The sequence below is a fragment of the Falco naumanni genome, chromosome 1 (assembly GCF_017639655.2).
Source record: "Falco naumanni isolate bFalNau1 chromosome 1, bFalNau1.pat, whole genome shotgun sequence".
NCBI lineage: Eukaryota > Metazoa > Chordata > Aves > Falconiformes > Falconidae > Falco > Falco naumanni.
This window is the reverse complement of record NC_054054.1, coordinates 121,855,717-121,872,112: the sequence shown is the minus strand read 5'-3', so window position 1 is coordinate 121,872,112 and position 16,396 is coordinate 121,855,717. Positions and strand designations below refer to the sequence as shown.

The window sequence follows — 16,396 nt, the reverse complement described above, 5'->3', positions numbered from 1 at the left end:
GTCTGTGTTGGACGGCAGTAGCGACAGCAGAATGAAATTCTGCACTGTCCATATCTGATAAAAAAGATCATCTTGGAAATCATATATTGAGAATAGAATTTTGCAAATAATGACAATTTTCACAGTTGTTTGATAAGCTGAATCAGTTGATCAGTTTGTTCTGCTTTCCTCATGCTCTTTGCTCTTCACATCTCAAGCAGTGAGAGGCACAGACAAGGATGCTTGATCTTTTTAAATAATGTATGATTATTATATTTTAAATACTGCATTAAAATGTATTTCTTGGGAGAATAATTACGTTGTTTTCCTATAACTAGTCTTGATTCTTTCACCTAGGTTAGTAGCGTTTACTGCAGTGTTCCCATTCATTATTAAACAGAGCTAAAGAAACTTCCAAATAAAACATAATATACTTAATTCTAACATTATCAGGGACCTCCATGGACCCTGTCAGAGATGGATTCTTCCTTGAAGAATTCACAGTCTGTGCTGATGAGACAGAGAATGGAGGAAATGGAAACATGATCAGAGTGTTTCATAAGTGGGAAATATGGGACAAAGTAAGCCTGTCCAAGGTCACGCAGGAAGTCTCTGGCATACAAAGGAAATGAATATCGATCTCATGAATTTCAACTGTTGCATAACTAATAAGGGACATCCTCCCCTCTGTCTTATTCAGAACCGTTAACAGTTTTATACTACAACAAAGTCGTATTTAGTTTGGCAGATTTACCTTACATGAGAAAACAGATTCACGCTCCAAACCTGCACCTCACAGAGTAACGATCACACAGTCTGTACAAACAAGCTTGTCACCAGTTCCAATTTACCTTCAGGTCATCTGGAATGAAGACTTTACGAGCTTTCTTAATCATCGGCTGTGGTTTCAGTTCTTCTTCAGAGAATTTGCGCTTACGAGGGTCAAACATCTCCTGGCCAGGAATACTGGAAAGAGCAAGATCTGCAGGGTCAGGTTCGTAGCCAACAGGAACTTGGATAGTCTCAGGATCAATGGGACTTGGTGTGTTTCGGTTTGCTGGCAAGATCTGACCTACAGAAATAAAGGTTAAATTCAGCTATGTTAGGGGAAGAAAAAAAAAAGTAAATAACATCACTGACCATGGATTTTAAAACGTTTCTAAATACTTTACAAGCAGTAACTTTTTAAGCTTTCACTGTGAATTTGGTATCTACTCTTGCTAAATATTAGATTGTCCATTTTGTAGGGTGCACGTTCAGATTCAGACATGTTCATGCCATTATTTTCAGAACTGGTTCCTAATTTTGGTTGCTAATTAAGATCACTGAATCCAACAACTTAGTTGCACAAGACTGTAGGCAGAAGACATGCTGCTCCAACCTGTGCCACTTCATTAAGATCACATCCTCAGGAACAAATCATAAGTACTGTCATTGAGCTCTGATTTATCTGCAGTCCTTCCCAGATTTCTCATACACAGATTTCTCCATATACACCTCTGAGGGTACGTTTAGCTTACAACCAATGGTGCAGTACTTGCAAAATTGTACTTTCTAGCTGTGCTGAAGTACTCCACAAAGGCCACTATTATTTTCTATTAAATACTATCAGTAATATTCTAAAAGACAGTGAAGGAAACTAGGAACACCAAAGGCTACAGTGACTACTTAGAGATGCTCTGCAAGAATGAAAGAATGCCACAATGCTCTTTTTATGGTATATAAAAGTTAATAAAAAGGAGTCTATCCCCAGAAAAGAATGATAACTGCCCCCTCCTTTTACTTTTTTAATTGTAGATATGGCCTTCAAGATTCTACAACATCAATTCAGGCACCATTCCCATTAAAAATCCAATTTAAAATCTCAACCAAAGGTTCCAAAAATAGGATCCTAAAGTCAGCTGCCTAAACATGGATATCCCTCAGGGCAGAATTTTCAGAAGTTTTCACATCCCTCAGAAGTACAAGCCTTAGAGACTTCAGAGGGAGGACATCTGATTGAAGCAGATATTCTTTTATAATTTTGGCTATTAGCTAATTCACTTTGAGTTTAGAGATATGACGGCTTTCATAATAACTACACAAACATCCTGTGACTGCATAATATTTCCTTATTTGTGCCCACATCTGCAATATTTAGGGTGTAAAATGGTAAACATTAAATGTCATTTCTAATTCGAAACCAAGGCCAGTATTAACAATGTCATTTTTATTTTAATATAGAAGATCAAAACAACAATATTGGAACTGCACAGAAAATGCACCAGGGACTTGTGCTGCACAAACCAGGCCTTGCTAACAGACAGCTTGTCTTTTGTAACTCCAGTTTTAAAATGGCACTGATAAAATCTGCTTCCAGGAAAGGCTAGTAAGGGCCCGGGAGAAGAGAAAAGGAGGATCAAAGTTATTAAAATATATACACATCTATGGGACGGTGAGCGAGAGGAAAGGATGCTGCTACCCGCACCGCACCAACCGTGCTTCCTCCTCTGCCTCCGGACCTGGCACGCGGCTGCCAACACCCCGGTGCTGAAAACTTGACGTTTCCTGCTGTGCCCCGTTAATAGAATCGAAACCACGGCCTGCCTGCCTGCTGGCCACAGGGGCAGCGGCAGGCCTGTAGGCAAGGCAAGGCAGGCAGGCAGGCAAGGCAAGACATAGCATGGCATGGCAAGGCAAGAGGGCAAGGCAAAGCAAGGCAAGGCAGGCGGGCCTGTAGGCAAGGCAAGGCAGACAGGCGGGCAAGGCGGGCAGGCAGCACCAGCCTCTCCCCGCGCTGCCCGCCCGGGGGCGCTCTCGCCTCGGCGAGCCGGCGGCGCGGGACGGGGGCGCGTTCCGCAGCCCAGGCCCCGCGTGCTCCCGCAAGCGCAGCGCGGAGGAACCGCAGGGCGGGCGGGGGGCGCCTGAGCGAGCCGGCGGGCAGCCCCCCCTCCCCCGGCCCGGCCCGCCGCGCCCCCCCCCCCCCCCCCCCGCAGCCCCCTCCGCGCCCGCGCAGCTGCTGCGGAGATCCCAGCCGAGGAGCTGTTCCGAGCCAGCCCAACCGGCTCCGCACTCGCGGCCCCGCGCAGCCCCGCTCTCAGTGGATGGCTGATCTCATCTCAGATATATGGGCTGGCAGAAACTGGCTTATTTAAAGGATTAAATGCAGGAAAGCTTCCTGTGATGTGAGTGCACTCGCACCAGAGCAGCCAGGTATTTCTTTAGTGCAGACAAAATACAGACATATGCGCAGACAAATCTTGCAAATTCTGTAATACTGAATAATATGAAGCAGGACACTAGCTCTGAATACTTTTACAGTATTTCTGGTGAGTATGCAGGGTGTTTCTAAAAGCCAACCGGATTGTGAAATCTGCCCCAGCTTCCTAATTGCCCTACACAAAAGAGCCTGTATTTAAATATTGCTGAAGTTCTAAATACACAGTATCAGTTTACATATTATCATTTACCTACAACGTGCCATATTACACAATTACATGAGCTTCGTAATCATCAGCCTCAAGAAAAATCTCTCTTAACAAGGAAATGGCAAAAATGCCATTTTTAAACATGGGAAGCCAAGGTATTGTATTGCATTTTACCCTTGCAATAGCAAAAAAAGGGAAGAGCAACGTGTCTCCGACATGATCAGGGAGAAGAACCTACAGCCATCAGCATCCTGCCTCGCTCCCTGCGTGCACACACTTCACCCCCCCGGCCTAAGAAGCTCTCAGTACTAAAGACCCGGTCCTTCAGCAAACAGAAGATGCTCCAGGTGCCAACGCGAAGCTCGTTCAAGGTGAATGCTACGCACTAACACAAAGCCTGAAAAATCATGCACACAGCTAAGCGTTACCACCTAAGCCCAGAGACTGCTGCCTGTAAGTTACTCCTACGCTGGCACCTCTAACATCTATGCGGGCTGACTCCCCGTTCTGTCACGCTCCTGCAAACGATCAGTAACTCCACTGAGAACGACAGAGTTAATAAGGGTGTCTAAAACCCCAGGCAGAAAAACCAGAACTTCCTTGACCAGTGTTTTACATTAGGCAACTCCTGGCACTTGGTATCTTTTTCTTTATTCTGTCAAGTTTTGCCAATAATACAAGCCAGGAACCTGTCTTCATTAGTTTACTGGCTAATGGCCATTACATCTATGTGCCGCTGGAACTGGTCATAACCCAAGACGACAGCGTGGGCTGCGCTGGACTTGGCACTGATATTCCTGCAGGAGTACAGTACGTGGCCTCATGTTACATCGCTCTTCAAGCTCCTCTCCCTGTGTGCGCATGGCACTTTAGCTGTGCATCCTTCTGCCAAATTTGTTCAGGGTGTTATTTTTATGCACTAAATTCCTCGCAATCAGAGGTAGGTCAAATAAGCACGGCAATCTGCACGTCATGTGCCCAGCAGCCGACTAATCCTCACATCAGCAAGCTTCACAGCTGTCACAACATCCAGAGAAAGAGCTGGTCTGAGGCTGTAATGCACAAGGAATCAGCCAAGGAGCAAGCCTACAACACCAGCCGCCAAGGCCAGGCAAAGGTACAGCACCTCACTGCTCAGCATCAGGAGCCAGGTGCCTTTGTTGCCAGTCTCTGTATTATTTAACCAGCGGCCAAATTTTCACTGCAGTGAAGTGGCTGGACTGTTTAATGTGCTTAGCTTTGCTCTCAATGGGGGCTGACGACTGCCAAGTGTTTTGGAAAGAACTTAGCCCCTCTATTTAAGTTGCTGAAACAAGAGCTCTTCGAGCATTAAGCTCTTTTGGAAATCCAGCTGCAGAACTCCACGGTGGTGGTGGTGGATGCAAGCTGGGAACAATGGTTAATGGAAACTTCCCCTCATACCACCCTAGTGATGTGTCTCAACCATGGCCTGGAGAGACCGCAACTATGTCAACACTGGCCTTTTGTCTGGAGACCTTCCCACTTGTAGAGTTCCACTCAAGCAACACCGAGTATGCCAGGACAGCCACAGCTCCAGGTGTCTCCTGGCAAAAGAATCAGCAAGTTTGACAACTCCAGCAGTTACGGCTGCCCCAGCATCTTCCTGTCGCTAACGTTCTTGGTGTTGCTCTGGCAGATATTAGCAACAGCGGAAAATTTTGCAGAAAGGAGGACATGAAAGAAAGTTGGCTGTTCTAACCCTTTCAGTCCTCCTCCCAGCTGAGACTGCCAGTGAGGAAGTCCAGCGTAATGGCAATATTTTCAGTGTGGTTCCTTGTTCAAAGAGAAATGGACTGAAGCCATTCACTTGTGTCATCTAGGTCACCGAACTGCTGGTAAAAAACCAAAAAGCAGCTTTTAATTGCTTGCAATAACTAAAATTCACAATTCAAAAGTATAGTAGCATTTTTATGTACCTACAAAACCAAAATGCTGATCTGGTATCATGGGGAGCTCAATCACTGTATCCTGACTCTTAATTTCCCCCATTTGAAACATCCCACCTACCAGCTGTGCCCAGGAGAGTTAAGACGGAAATAGCCTCTTCAACTGCACCACTGCTTGACAGGCTTCTTATTTGTATTGCAAGAGTTCCCCAGTAAATTATGTGGAACTCAATTTTGAATCATTCAACTCCCATAGAAATGTGCCTGATTTTTCAGAAAATCTCCCTTCTTGCAGCCCTTCCACACTTTTCATCAGCTCAGCAGCTGGCTGGAGAACAGTAACGAGAAAAAGAAAAGGGAGTGGAAATGTTCTAATCAAAATATTTTCCCCTATTTTTTTATGTGTGTGTGTTGGAGGGAAAGAAGACAGGAGTTTCTCCTTCAATTTATTAGCAGCCCAGAGATAAAATACATGTTTGCTAATCATTTTTCTTTATATAAGCTAAAGGCATTTTGGGTACGTCAGTCAAGACTATACAGTACAGCAGTTAAATTGACAGATAATCCTCACCCAGAGCTGCTCCGGAGAACCCCACTGCTCTGCTGATATGTCTTCCAAATCGCCTATCTGCTTGGCAGCTGGCCAGCTATTTGGGATAGCTCTCTTACTCCAAATCACAGCCTGTCCCAGGCTAATCTGTCATCTATTTCTGCATTAACTCCTTCAGCCTCTAGGAAAAGTTATCTCACTGCAGAACACAAGGCAGCAGGCAGGAATTGAGAGAGGCAAAAAATCCCCGCAGGCTGCAAAGCAAAAGGAGTATTCTGCAGGTCAAGACTTATCTAAGGACAGTATCTTGTCAGGCTGTAATTCCTCACGGTATTATAAGCAACATTTTATCTTCCTATCTAATTTCCCTATTATCAGGATTTCAGTGTCTTCCCAAAACCAAAATATTTACATGGATAGTAAGATCATCATCTAGACGAGCACTGAAGGGAGCAAGGAGCCACGCTGAATGATCTTCCAGCCCTTCCACATGGCAGGACAAAACTAACCACTCTGCCTGGGGACGAAGATGACACTTCACCTCTGGGTGTATTTATGTAAGCCGTTATTAGAGGAGCTTTATTTTCTTCTGAAGCAACAGGAGATTAGTGTATTTTGCCCAGTGCTCCAACCTGGCACAGACATTCCTCTGTTTCTTATCTTACACAAACTTGATTCTGCCGAACACGGGGTGGCTGCAAACACTTCCTGCGGAAAGAAGGATCTTAATCCAATGCAACACAACATATTCGCTGCTGTTAACACACACTAAAACACTGGCACATAAAAGTGTTTTTAAAATGTGTACTTTTTAAAGATATCAGCATTGTTTACAAACCTTGTGCATTTAATTATGAAAGAATTGTCATTTCCCCTCTCAGCATTGTGTGCCTCCCGCTCTGGGCCTCTACAGTATTATTACAGGCAGGACTGGTAGCCTTATTAAGATTGTCTGACACTTCCCATTAGAGGATGCTGTCTTCAGTTCCTTAGACCTTTGCCAGATTTCAACCATTCTGTTTGGATTTCTGTGTGCCAATTATGTTTCTGCCAAAATGGCTCTACAGTTTCCCGAAAAAGGTTCAGCAAAAATACTTTGTTTTCAACCTGTTAAAAATTTCTGGCAAACTTCTCACTGAACTGTGCTAATGGCCTGTGCATGGGAAGAGAGGGCAGCTCCTGGAGCAATGTTCCTTCCCTTTCGTTTGCCTTCTTAAAATCTACTGTGTGCATGGCTAAGGCTGGGTGAGAAAGGGGCAATTTCAGTACATGATTAGGACTCAAAGCTGAGAAGGGGGCAAGAAGGTGACGATGAGGGAGACTGGTAGCCGAAGAGGAGAGGGGGTGAGCCTGGAAGAGGAAGGTTGCTTCAGCTAAGACTGGGATGAATGCATTCCGTAGAAGAGCATCGTTGAAGGGAAGCAGGCAGGAATGTGCCTGTGCTGATGGTACATACGCAGCTCCAAACTCCCAAGACCCACAGATCCTCTTCTATCAGTAACCAGTGAAGTGCACTGGCAAAGTGCCCTGTCCCCCTTCAGCTTCTTACAGGGAGAGTAAGTTATCCTCTGCTCAGCCCAAGCAGCGGGATGCTGTGGGGTACTGTCAGGTCCGTTCCTACTCATTTCCAATGCGTAGGGCTGGGACATGAGATAATCTAGGCTGTCTTTGCAATTTGTTTTCAAAATTAAATGCAAGAGTAGTTTTAAAAAGCACAGTCATGGTTGCAACAACCTTTGAAGTTTCAATCACGTATTTTTTCCAGATCCTTTCCTCATTCAGGAGTCACTTGTTTCACCCATTCTGATTTATCCTAATGGAGCCATTCATTATTTGCCACAAATTATTCAAACCTCCTGTAAAGACATGATTAGCAACTTTTCAGGAGTACTCTCCAGCACTGACAACTACTGCATCTGCATACTTCACAGAAATTATTTTTTTCCCCACGAGACCCCCATGAAAGAAGGGGCAGCACCTTCCCTTTGCAGAGGAAGGACAAAGTACAGACATTTTACATCACAAGTAGGCAGCCAGCTTCTCAGGCTAGCTGACACAGGCATCTGCATTTCAAATCAACTCTCACCAACTTCTGCTGCAGGTTGGGGGCTGTACACCAACAGAAGTGAGGGCCACCCAAGGTATCAAACTGGGCTCCTCACAAAAAAGAAAGCAAATGCACAGTGTGACAAGCTCTTATAAGCAAATGACTTGCTCAGAACTCTGCTGAAGCTTCGTGGCAAAATCCGGTCTCTCTCTACACAGTTCTAGTCCCTCCTGCCAGATTTTCCCTTCTCCTCCCACCATTCCTGCATCCTCTCACATCTGCAGTAAATGAGGTCAAGATCCTACAGACAACTGCTTCCTTCCTGATACAGCCCTGATTCAACGCAGAGCTGGTCTGACCTCTGCATACAAAAAGGGAAAACGGGGAAAAAAGAGGATATAATGTAATTAAAGCCTGCATCTCCAAGCAGACAAGGTAGAGGGGGGTTGCTAGCTGAAGCTGCACATGTGGCCGAGTGTTTGCAGGCTTTTGAGGGCTTGACTTGGAACTCCTGCATGCGGTTAGCATAACAACGTGCATGTAACAGGCTACGCCTTTTGTGCCAGTAACATTTTGCCCTTCAAAAGTAATAAACAAACAAATACGAGGCACCACCAGGTAAAATTTTCCACAACGCCTACTGGACTTAAGGCACCGCTCTCCTGTAAGATCCAGACTCTGAAAACCTTAGCCCATCTTTAGCGTGTGTGAAGGCAGCACTTAGCTCTGTGAGGCCCCATTTATGAAAGCTACCAGAAATCTACCTTCTATTTGCTCCCAAACCAGCCCCTGCAAGATGTCTGAAAGCAGTTGTTCCTATTCTGAACATTTCCCTTGCAGAAGTGCTACACACAGAAACAGAGGGTTTGATCCAGCTCCCAGGATACTGAACAGGGATTTTCAAATTCTTGAAAAGCATGAAATCCACAGCCCTCCTAAATGCCTTTTTGATTTTTTGTAGGGTGCTGCTTTCCTTACAAAGACAGGCCAAGATGGCATTCAGTGGCAACAGGGCCTGAAATGAAACTGTAGGGAAGAACATTCAGACATGTATTTAATTTTGACTTACGCCTGGCTTAGAAGCACGTTTCAATTCAAGATGCTGATATTCTCTGGTGCATTGGAGCTTCGTGACATCGTTTGGCACATCTGTGTATATTCTTGTTAACTAGCAATTCACATATTGCTTCCTCAAAAAGTACAATTCTTTTTTTTCTTAAAGGAAAGGTTCCAGAAAAGGACAGGAATTGTTAACTTGTTCTGAAGGAGACTGAAAGATCCATTTTCCTTTCCTTGGACAATTACACACCCAGCTTTAATAAACCAATCTCACACAGTAGATTTTAGATACCAGCCCTGCTTTAGATAACAGCCTTGTATGGCATCCATAAATGTGCCCTCACATGGAATACCACTCAAAACAAAGACAACGCCTGTCCTCAAGATGCGTTCACGCCACTGCCAATGTGCCCTGCAAGACTCCAGACCAAGTAAGTTCCTCTCACATTGTTCTATTTATTTAGCTAATGAACATCCAGGACAGCACGCTCTCAGTCAGTAAACAGGTCTTGCAAAAAGCCATCGTGTAATCCTGAAAGCATATGCCACCCGTGACTCATGTATCTATTACCTAGTTCTGGTACCCAAGCCTGTCTTGCTTGGGTGTGTTATCAAAACACTGTCAAGTGAGATTTCAAATGGCATGGAATAGCCACGTGAAACAGGTACATTGCCTTTAACTCCCAATCAGTAGCTAATGGCAAGCCTGAGCCACAGACAGCAGATGCTATCAGCCACTCTCTGAATATATGCCTTAAGAAAACGTGGTCACTGGGCAGAGTTACAGGAACTTGCAAATCTTGTCTTTCTCTTTTGATCTGTTCTGTACAGACAAATCTGAACTATCCATTGCAGCAGCTTTTTTCGCTTTTTTACATTTTTTGTTCACTAAAACAAAGTACACTATGTGACCAAATTAAACTGATGCTTTAAAGAGGGCGATTTGTATAAAATAATCCCATTTTAAGACGTAAAGATGCCAGAATGGGGACACACTGTTCTCATAACCTTCTAAGTAAGACTTCGTGTATTTCCTTTTCTCTCTGCCTTCAATTAGGACCCTCTAACATGTTTTGGAAAAAAACCCACAAACAAAACAAAACAGCAAAACCCGAAAATTTGTTTTGTTATAGCCCAGTAACTGCAGAGGTCTAATTTGCTTTTACGTAGTAGTTTCACTCCGAGTGAGCACACACAAAGAAAGCACGAGGGTCTGTGGTTGTGTGTGGTTCTATCTTTTTGTCTGTTGATACATTTACCTTCGTTTATGAAGTATACAAATGCATCAGTCTCAGGCAGTGTGAAAAACGGTTCAGAGGAGGAAGGGAACACGAAACCGCGGCTAAGGAAAAATTCCAGGAGAACAGACTTGCCTACGGATGTTACCCGTGTGCCCGTACTTCATAGCTGCTGCATAATACAGGTTTTTGTGGCACATCAGACACAGACAAAAACAAGGAACTTCAAAAAGCAAGTCTGATTAAAAGAAATGACAACACTGAACACTGGGCAAGACATTGTCTTATAAATTAACTTCTAAATGTGAGAGTCGTCTAGCACCAGAAAATGGCAAGAAACTACTATACTGAGGAGTCTCAAAAAACAAAACTAATGCTCACAGAGACTTCTGCACCTAAGAACAGCAGTCACAGTTCTATAGAAAGATGAAGGTAAGCAAGCAAAAAATCTCAGGGAAAACAGGACCAGAGAAAGCAACATATACCAAAATCTTTATATTTTTATCTTTTAAAAACACTAGCAGTGGAAAAGGTTGATGACGGAACGTTTCTTGAAGAAATGCTGGAATCCTAATACTTATTTTCCTTCTTTGTGACCTCCTCTGCAAACTGTCCATAGCCCTGAACTAAGACTCTGAACACGCTAAATATGCATGTTCTGAATACAAGAGATATGCAGAACCTGTGAAGATTTTGAACTATGGCACAAATGAAATGAAAATTCCCCAAGACACAAAAGTCAAAGCTCCTTCCATCTACTGAGCAGTGCATTTATTGTGATGCCTTCAGGAGGCATCTCAGCAAAACAGATCAGTGAAACTTAATTTTGCTGCCATCTGAGACTACCATTTCTTTCAAACTCTTTTCCCCCAATTTTCAAGCAATAGAGATCTTACTTTTGCTATCATACACATTATAGCTCTCCATTGCCAATCAAAGATAAAAATAATATCAATAAATTAAGTCAATGTATTAAAGAAAATCAATATATTACAAATATTTTTTAGTGTAACCTTGAGGCCAACATGAAATGGTAAATCACTACTCAATTCACTGCACATGGGAGCTTAAGCATACATGCCTGCATTTCATAAATATACATGAACATAGAGGGCCCTGTTCCCTGAAAATTATCATTAAGAAAAGTGCAAGCCAATAGCACCCTTATTTACAGTAACCATATTTTTAATAGTCTTTTTCTACCAGTAACCATAGTTGCAAATTTCAAAATTAGTTGCCAATCTGGACGTACCAAAGAACTTTCATAGAACATCATAACACTGAAACATTTCTCTAACAGAGACCCTTCTAACCCCTTTGAATACACTAATTTTTGCAGAAGTCCCTGCCCATCTGGGAACAAAGCGCTCTGCCTGCTGTGCTGCACTCGGCCCTTCCTAGTGGCCAGACAACCAGCTCAACACCAACCCGATTAAAATTAAAAATAACATGTGTTTCTACTTTCATATGCAATGTATCACTGGTATGGAACACCACCATTTCAGGTTTGATTTGAGGGGTGAAGTGCCAACGTACTTAGCTGTGACACCTCCAGTCTCTACAAATACTTAACAATTTATATTAAATATAACCGTGCTTTACTAAAAGCTGATATCCAAGGAAGTCTGGCTTCCTTTTACAATGGTGGTCAACCCATTCTCTATATGGTATACCTGTGAGACTGCACAGGCCTTATAATACATTGTTGTCCAAGGCTTTTGAGAGGATTTGAGGGGGAGGACAGGACACGACACAATCCTTCATGTTATTTCCCTCTTATTCACCAGGTTGCCTGGAGGCAAAGACACTGCAGGCTTCACCCGCTCCTGCAGAACTCCCGCTACATGCCCCTGCTGAATACAGGATCCAGTCTGCAGGAGTTGGCCATGCAGAAGAAGGTCTATCTGTGCCCAGATGAAAGGAGAAACACTGGAGAATTGGAATGCACTGCAAGCTGAGCGCAGCAACAACTCACAGGCTTGGAAAATTATGTGGGCTTTACCTTTTACACTCCCGTTAACTCTGATTTTCATGAAGTAGGTGGTGTTGCTACAGCAACTGTCGTATCACATCATTTCTGCTGTCTCTGTCACAGAGATCATCTTATTTTATCTGAAACTCAGATATGCAGGTTTTCTTCTATTCTAAAGCACTCTATATTGCAGATATAAAAAATTACACAAAATACAGCTGTGACATATAAATGATATTTTTTAAAAATGTAGCAAAGCTTACAGAACATTTTTATTTGTTCTCCTTTTATCAATGTAGAAGGAATAAAGAAAATGGCACTGACCAGATTTATAGTGCTCCAGTTTCAGAAATAAATTAAGAGCTGGTCTCATGATAAAGATGCTTTGTTCCACCTTTAATGTGTTTTTCCTACAGAAGCTAACCCAGTGTTCTGGTGCATCTCACCAGAAGTAACTCATCTATTCACAGGTGAAAACATCTTGCTTCCTCATGCCCAGGCCATTTATGTACACACATTCCACACAACTCACACCCAGCTTAGCCGATGCTGCCTATCCACCGCACACAACATGCTGTTCAACTCGTGCACCTCACCCACTTAACCTGCAGCTTAGAAGAAGCACCTACCGAAGCAGAAGCTTCAACCCATCTTCACCTGTTTCAGGAGGTTCGTTCTAGCTGCTAGGGATGAGGTGACCACCTGGCTTTGCAGCTCCCTTGCTCGGTAACCTGAGAAATTTGCTCTACCTCCTCTGCCTCCATTTTGCTGCCTGGATAAGGTCTTTGAGGACTCACTGCACAAGCAAAACCTCAATAAAATCCTGACGATGGAAAGGCTCCATTAAATTTTAGTTATTAACATGCATTCCAACTCGTGCACTCACAGATCCTCCTTTACAAAAATAAAAAAAACAATGTGGAACAATAGTAAATATTCAGTTACACCCTCAGGCTGCTCAGGAAATGAAAGCAAGCCCTATCTACAGTCAAAGGTTACTGCACAGACCACTCAGCTGCTAGCACAGCTGAGACCACCAGATCAAGCTCTGCCACAGCCTAAGCTGGTGAGCATTTGTACCTGCTTCTTGGTAAGTCACTTTCAAAACGATCAGCACAATTCACCAAATTACACTTCACTTCTACCAGACAGGTCCTGGGCAGATGGAAATGTGCCTGTGGGGATCTAACCTGTGGGCAAGAACTGCATCTTGTGTACCTGGTTAAAGGCTGTGCACACAATTAAGATACAAAACGGCCTTTCAGTTCTTTCAATTACCTCACAAGCTTCATTTCAGTGCCCCAGTACTTGACAGCTATTCTTCAGCTCAGTTTCCTAGAGAAATGAGTTTTGTGCAATAGAGCTATGCACATGTCTGTCTAGCCTCCTTCCAACAACTTCTGAAACCGTTGGCCAATTTCAAACAAATTTGGCAGACAGATATCCACATGTACTACTAACAAGCTTTGTGAAAACAACGTAAATGAAAGAAGCTCTTAACTCCCTGGCTGAGGGAAGACTGCAGGTGCCTCATTACACATCAGAAAACCCATGGAGATTTTGCTGCTCACGGAAATAATTTGTTGGGCAGGTAGTAGGAAGGAAAAAAGAAAAGTATTCACCAAGTTATTATTCGTTATGGCAGTCAGGAAAGTCACTTAATCCTCTTGTTCTCTACTGGAACTGAGAATATCTTTTCACCTTATCTGACCCACTCATTTACTATTTTCAGTAATCACAAGCAAAATTATTTGACAACTGCACTGTCACTTGACAATCTCTCTGAATTCCACACAGACACATCTGGTATTGATAGCCATTAAAACAGTCATGCACATTCCCTGTCTTAAAAAATCAATGTAGAAGACAATCAGATGTGGACAACTCAGCTGTCTGGTATCATCTGAGCATTTATTTACTCTTATACTATGTAGTGAAAACCAAAGCTCTACTAGAAAGAGCTTTTTTATATTATCCACAGCACTTATTACACAAGCAATTTAAGTCTTCCAACCAAGACACAGCAGGAGTGTTTGGGAATCAACAAATTTGCTCTGGCAGCAATGAAACATTCATTACTGGGTTTGGAGTAGGGAGGGGTTTGGTTGGAGGGAGGATTTTTTTTTTAAGGTTTTGTTAAAATGCAAGACAAAAAAGCTAGGTGAGGGATGCTGGGTAGGACTCGTAGCTCAGAATCAGAGTGCTCTAGATTTATGCTGGAAACTGCATATATCAACCCACTTGAGGGATGCAAATACTGTGTTAGTGTCTAAGATCAGAGGTCCGTTTTAACCCTTTTCTTTCTTACTCTCACTGCTGTGATTTCAGTGTTACGAACATCCACAATTACCAAAGCTTGGGGAAGAATGGGTTAAACTTAGCAAAGGAAAAACAAGCAAGAGAAACACCTTTCCCCTTTCTGCTTAACTGGATAATTGGTTAGCAGGAACCTGCTTGATGAGTTTCAGCATCTCCTAGAGATCAAGCAATGCTGCTTCTGAACTGTATAAACATCTTTAAGCCAACCAACAGGGTACCCCTCACTAAGGTCGTTTTTTTGACAACTAAAATTTCCAGAAGGCAATGAAGCAGTTTGTATACCAAAGATCCATCCAAACCTGGTAAAAGCAGGGAACTGAATGATTTTAGGCAAAATATTTTATAGATGTCACGTACATAAAACTGTCTTATGGTCAGAATAAATAAAGTGATTAAAAAAGCATGTTTAAGTGAATGACAAAAGACTAAATCATTCCACTGCAGCAGGGCAAGCATAACAGTTCAAATGAAAAAATACCAGGTTCTGTCCCAGTAATTTAAGGGGCTAAGAAAATTCTAGTCCTGACGGTTCATGTGACAAATCAAAGGGCTTCACTAGATCTGTACAATCCTCTGGGCTTATTACTTGATGCCATTTATCCATAATGCAAAGATTTTACTCAAGTAATTAGTGATTCTGAGTCCAGTTGGCTAAAAAGAAAGTACATAAGGGTTGAGTTTCACATAGGGATTATCTTGTCCTGTATCAGATGTGTGCGGAGGCACGTGAGGGTAAAAAAAAAAAAAAGAAAAAAAAAAGAGAGAGAGAAATCCTGATAATATATAAGCTCAAACCAGTCACAACTGTACAACTGCATAATTACCAAAGCAGCACCTACAGCAATCAGTGCAAAATACTGGAAGAGATCTACTTAGCACTGTCCATATTATTGTCTTCATTTCTATTTATTCACCTTGATGTTTCAATTAACTAAAGACTGCAGCTGATAAATAGACATTTATACATGCTGAGTTTTAACATCAAGAACCAAGCTCTCCCCTCCTGAAGCTCTGCCAGCGGACATCAGCCAAAAATTGCACCACAGGAGCCTTTTTTTTCTCCCAGGTTCTCTTCCCTCTGACAATGCCGGCAAGACTAAAAGGCAGCAACTGTAAATTTATATCCAAAAGAACAAAGTACCAATTTGGGAAAAAGTATTTCAGCTTTTGCCAGTATTGATCTGCTTAGAGACAACTCAAAGTGTCTGATAAAGTCACCATAAAACCAGACTGCCAGGCTCAGTACTGTCCATGTAAAACACACCAACCAACCCACACACACTTCAAGAGGGATGTCCCTTCATAAAGTAAGAGGAACTGCTCCTCAAACCCTACTGCTTGTGATCATGTTTTGTACACCCTCCCCAAGTGCTACATCTTTTTGTACTATTTTTTCATAGAAGGGTGCCCTCAGAGATGTTGGGGTTTCAAACCCAGAGCCAACTTTCCAAAACACGCTGTATTTTGAAAAGCCCATTTTGTTTCACAGAGAAATAAATGAGTTTGCATCATAAAGCCTTTATCCCCACAAAACCAAAGTCTCCCATACAGTTTAAAAATCAAATCCAGCTTTATTTTCCTGCATGAGTCAGGCTCCATGCAAACAGCTTCAGAGGAAGGCAGACTTGGGGTGGAGAATAGAACTGAAGAAAGAAATCCAGAGAGGGATACTTGTTCTTCTAACAGCACACTCCTGTTTTCCCCAAGACATCTGCTAATATTTTCATTTTAAAACTAGAGGAAAGCCACCCCCTTCCCCCCAAAAAACAAGTTTTAAGTATTATAAAGACACACAAGGACACACTTTATTATTTCAACAATTATTGCTATTTTCAGAGCTCCGGCACAGCTACTTCCTTCCATAATTGGACTTCAATCAAACCCCAGTGAAGCTTTTGATCTTGGAAAGAGTAACAAC

At 42.8% G+C, this 16,396-nt stretch overlaps 1 protein-coding gene across 2 annotated transcripts in view; it reads right to left on the bottom strand.

Annotated features, from left to right (window-relative positions):
- The window catches only part of HLF (HLF transcription factor, PAR bZIP family member), a 37,065-nt gene that overhangs the window by 6,436 nt on the left and 14,233 nt on the right, over nt 1-16,396 (bottom strand). For both annotated transcript variants that reach the window (XM_040581871.1, XM_040581873.1), the window contains exon 3: nt 831-1,051. In XM_040581871.1, the coding sequence (XP_040437805.1) occupies nt 831-1,051 (221 nt within the window). The remainder of the gene's footprint in view (nt 1-830; nt 1,052-16,396) is intronic.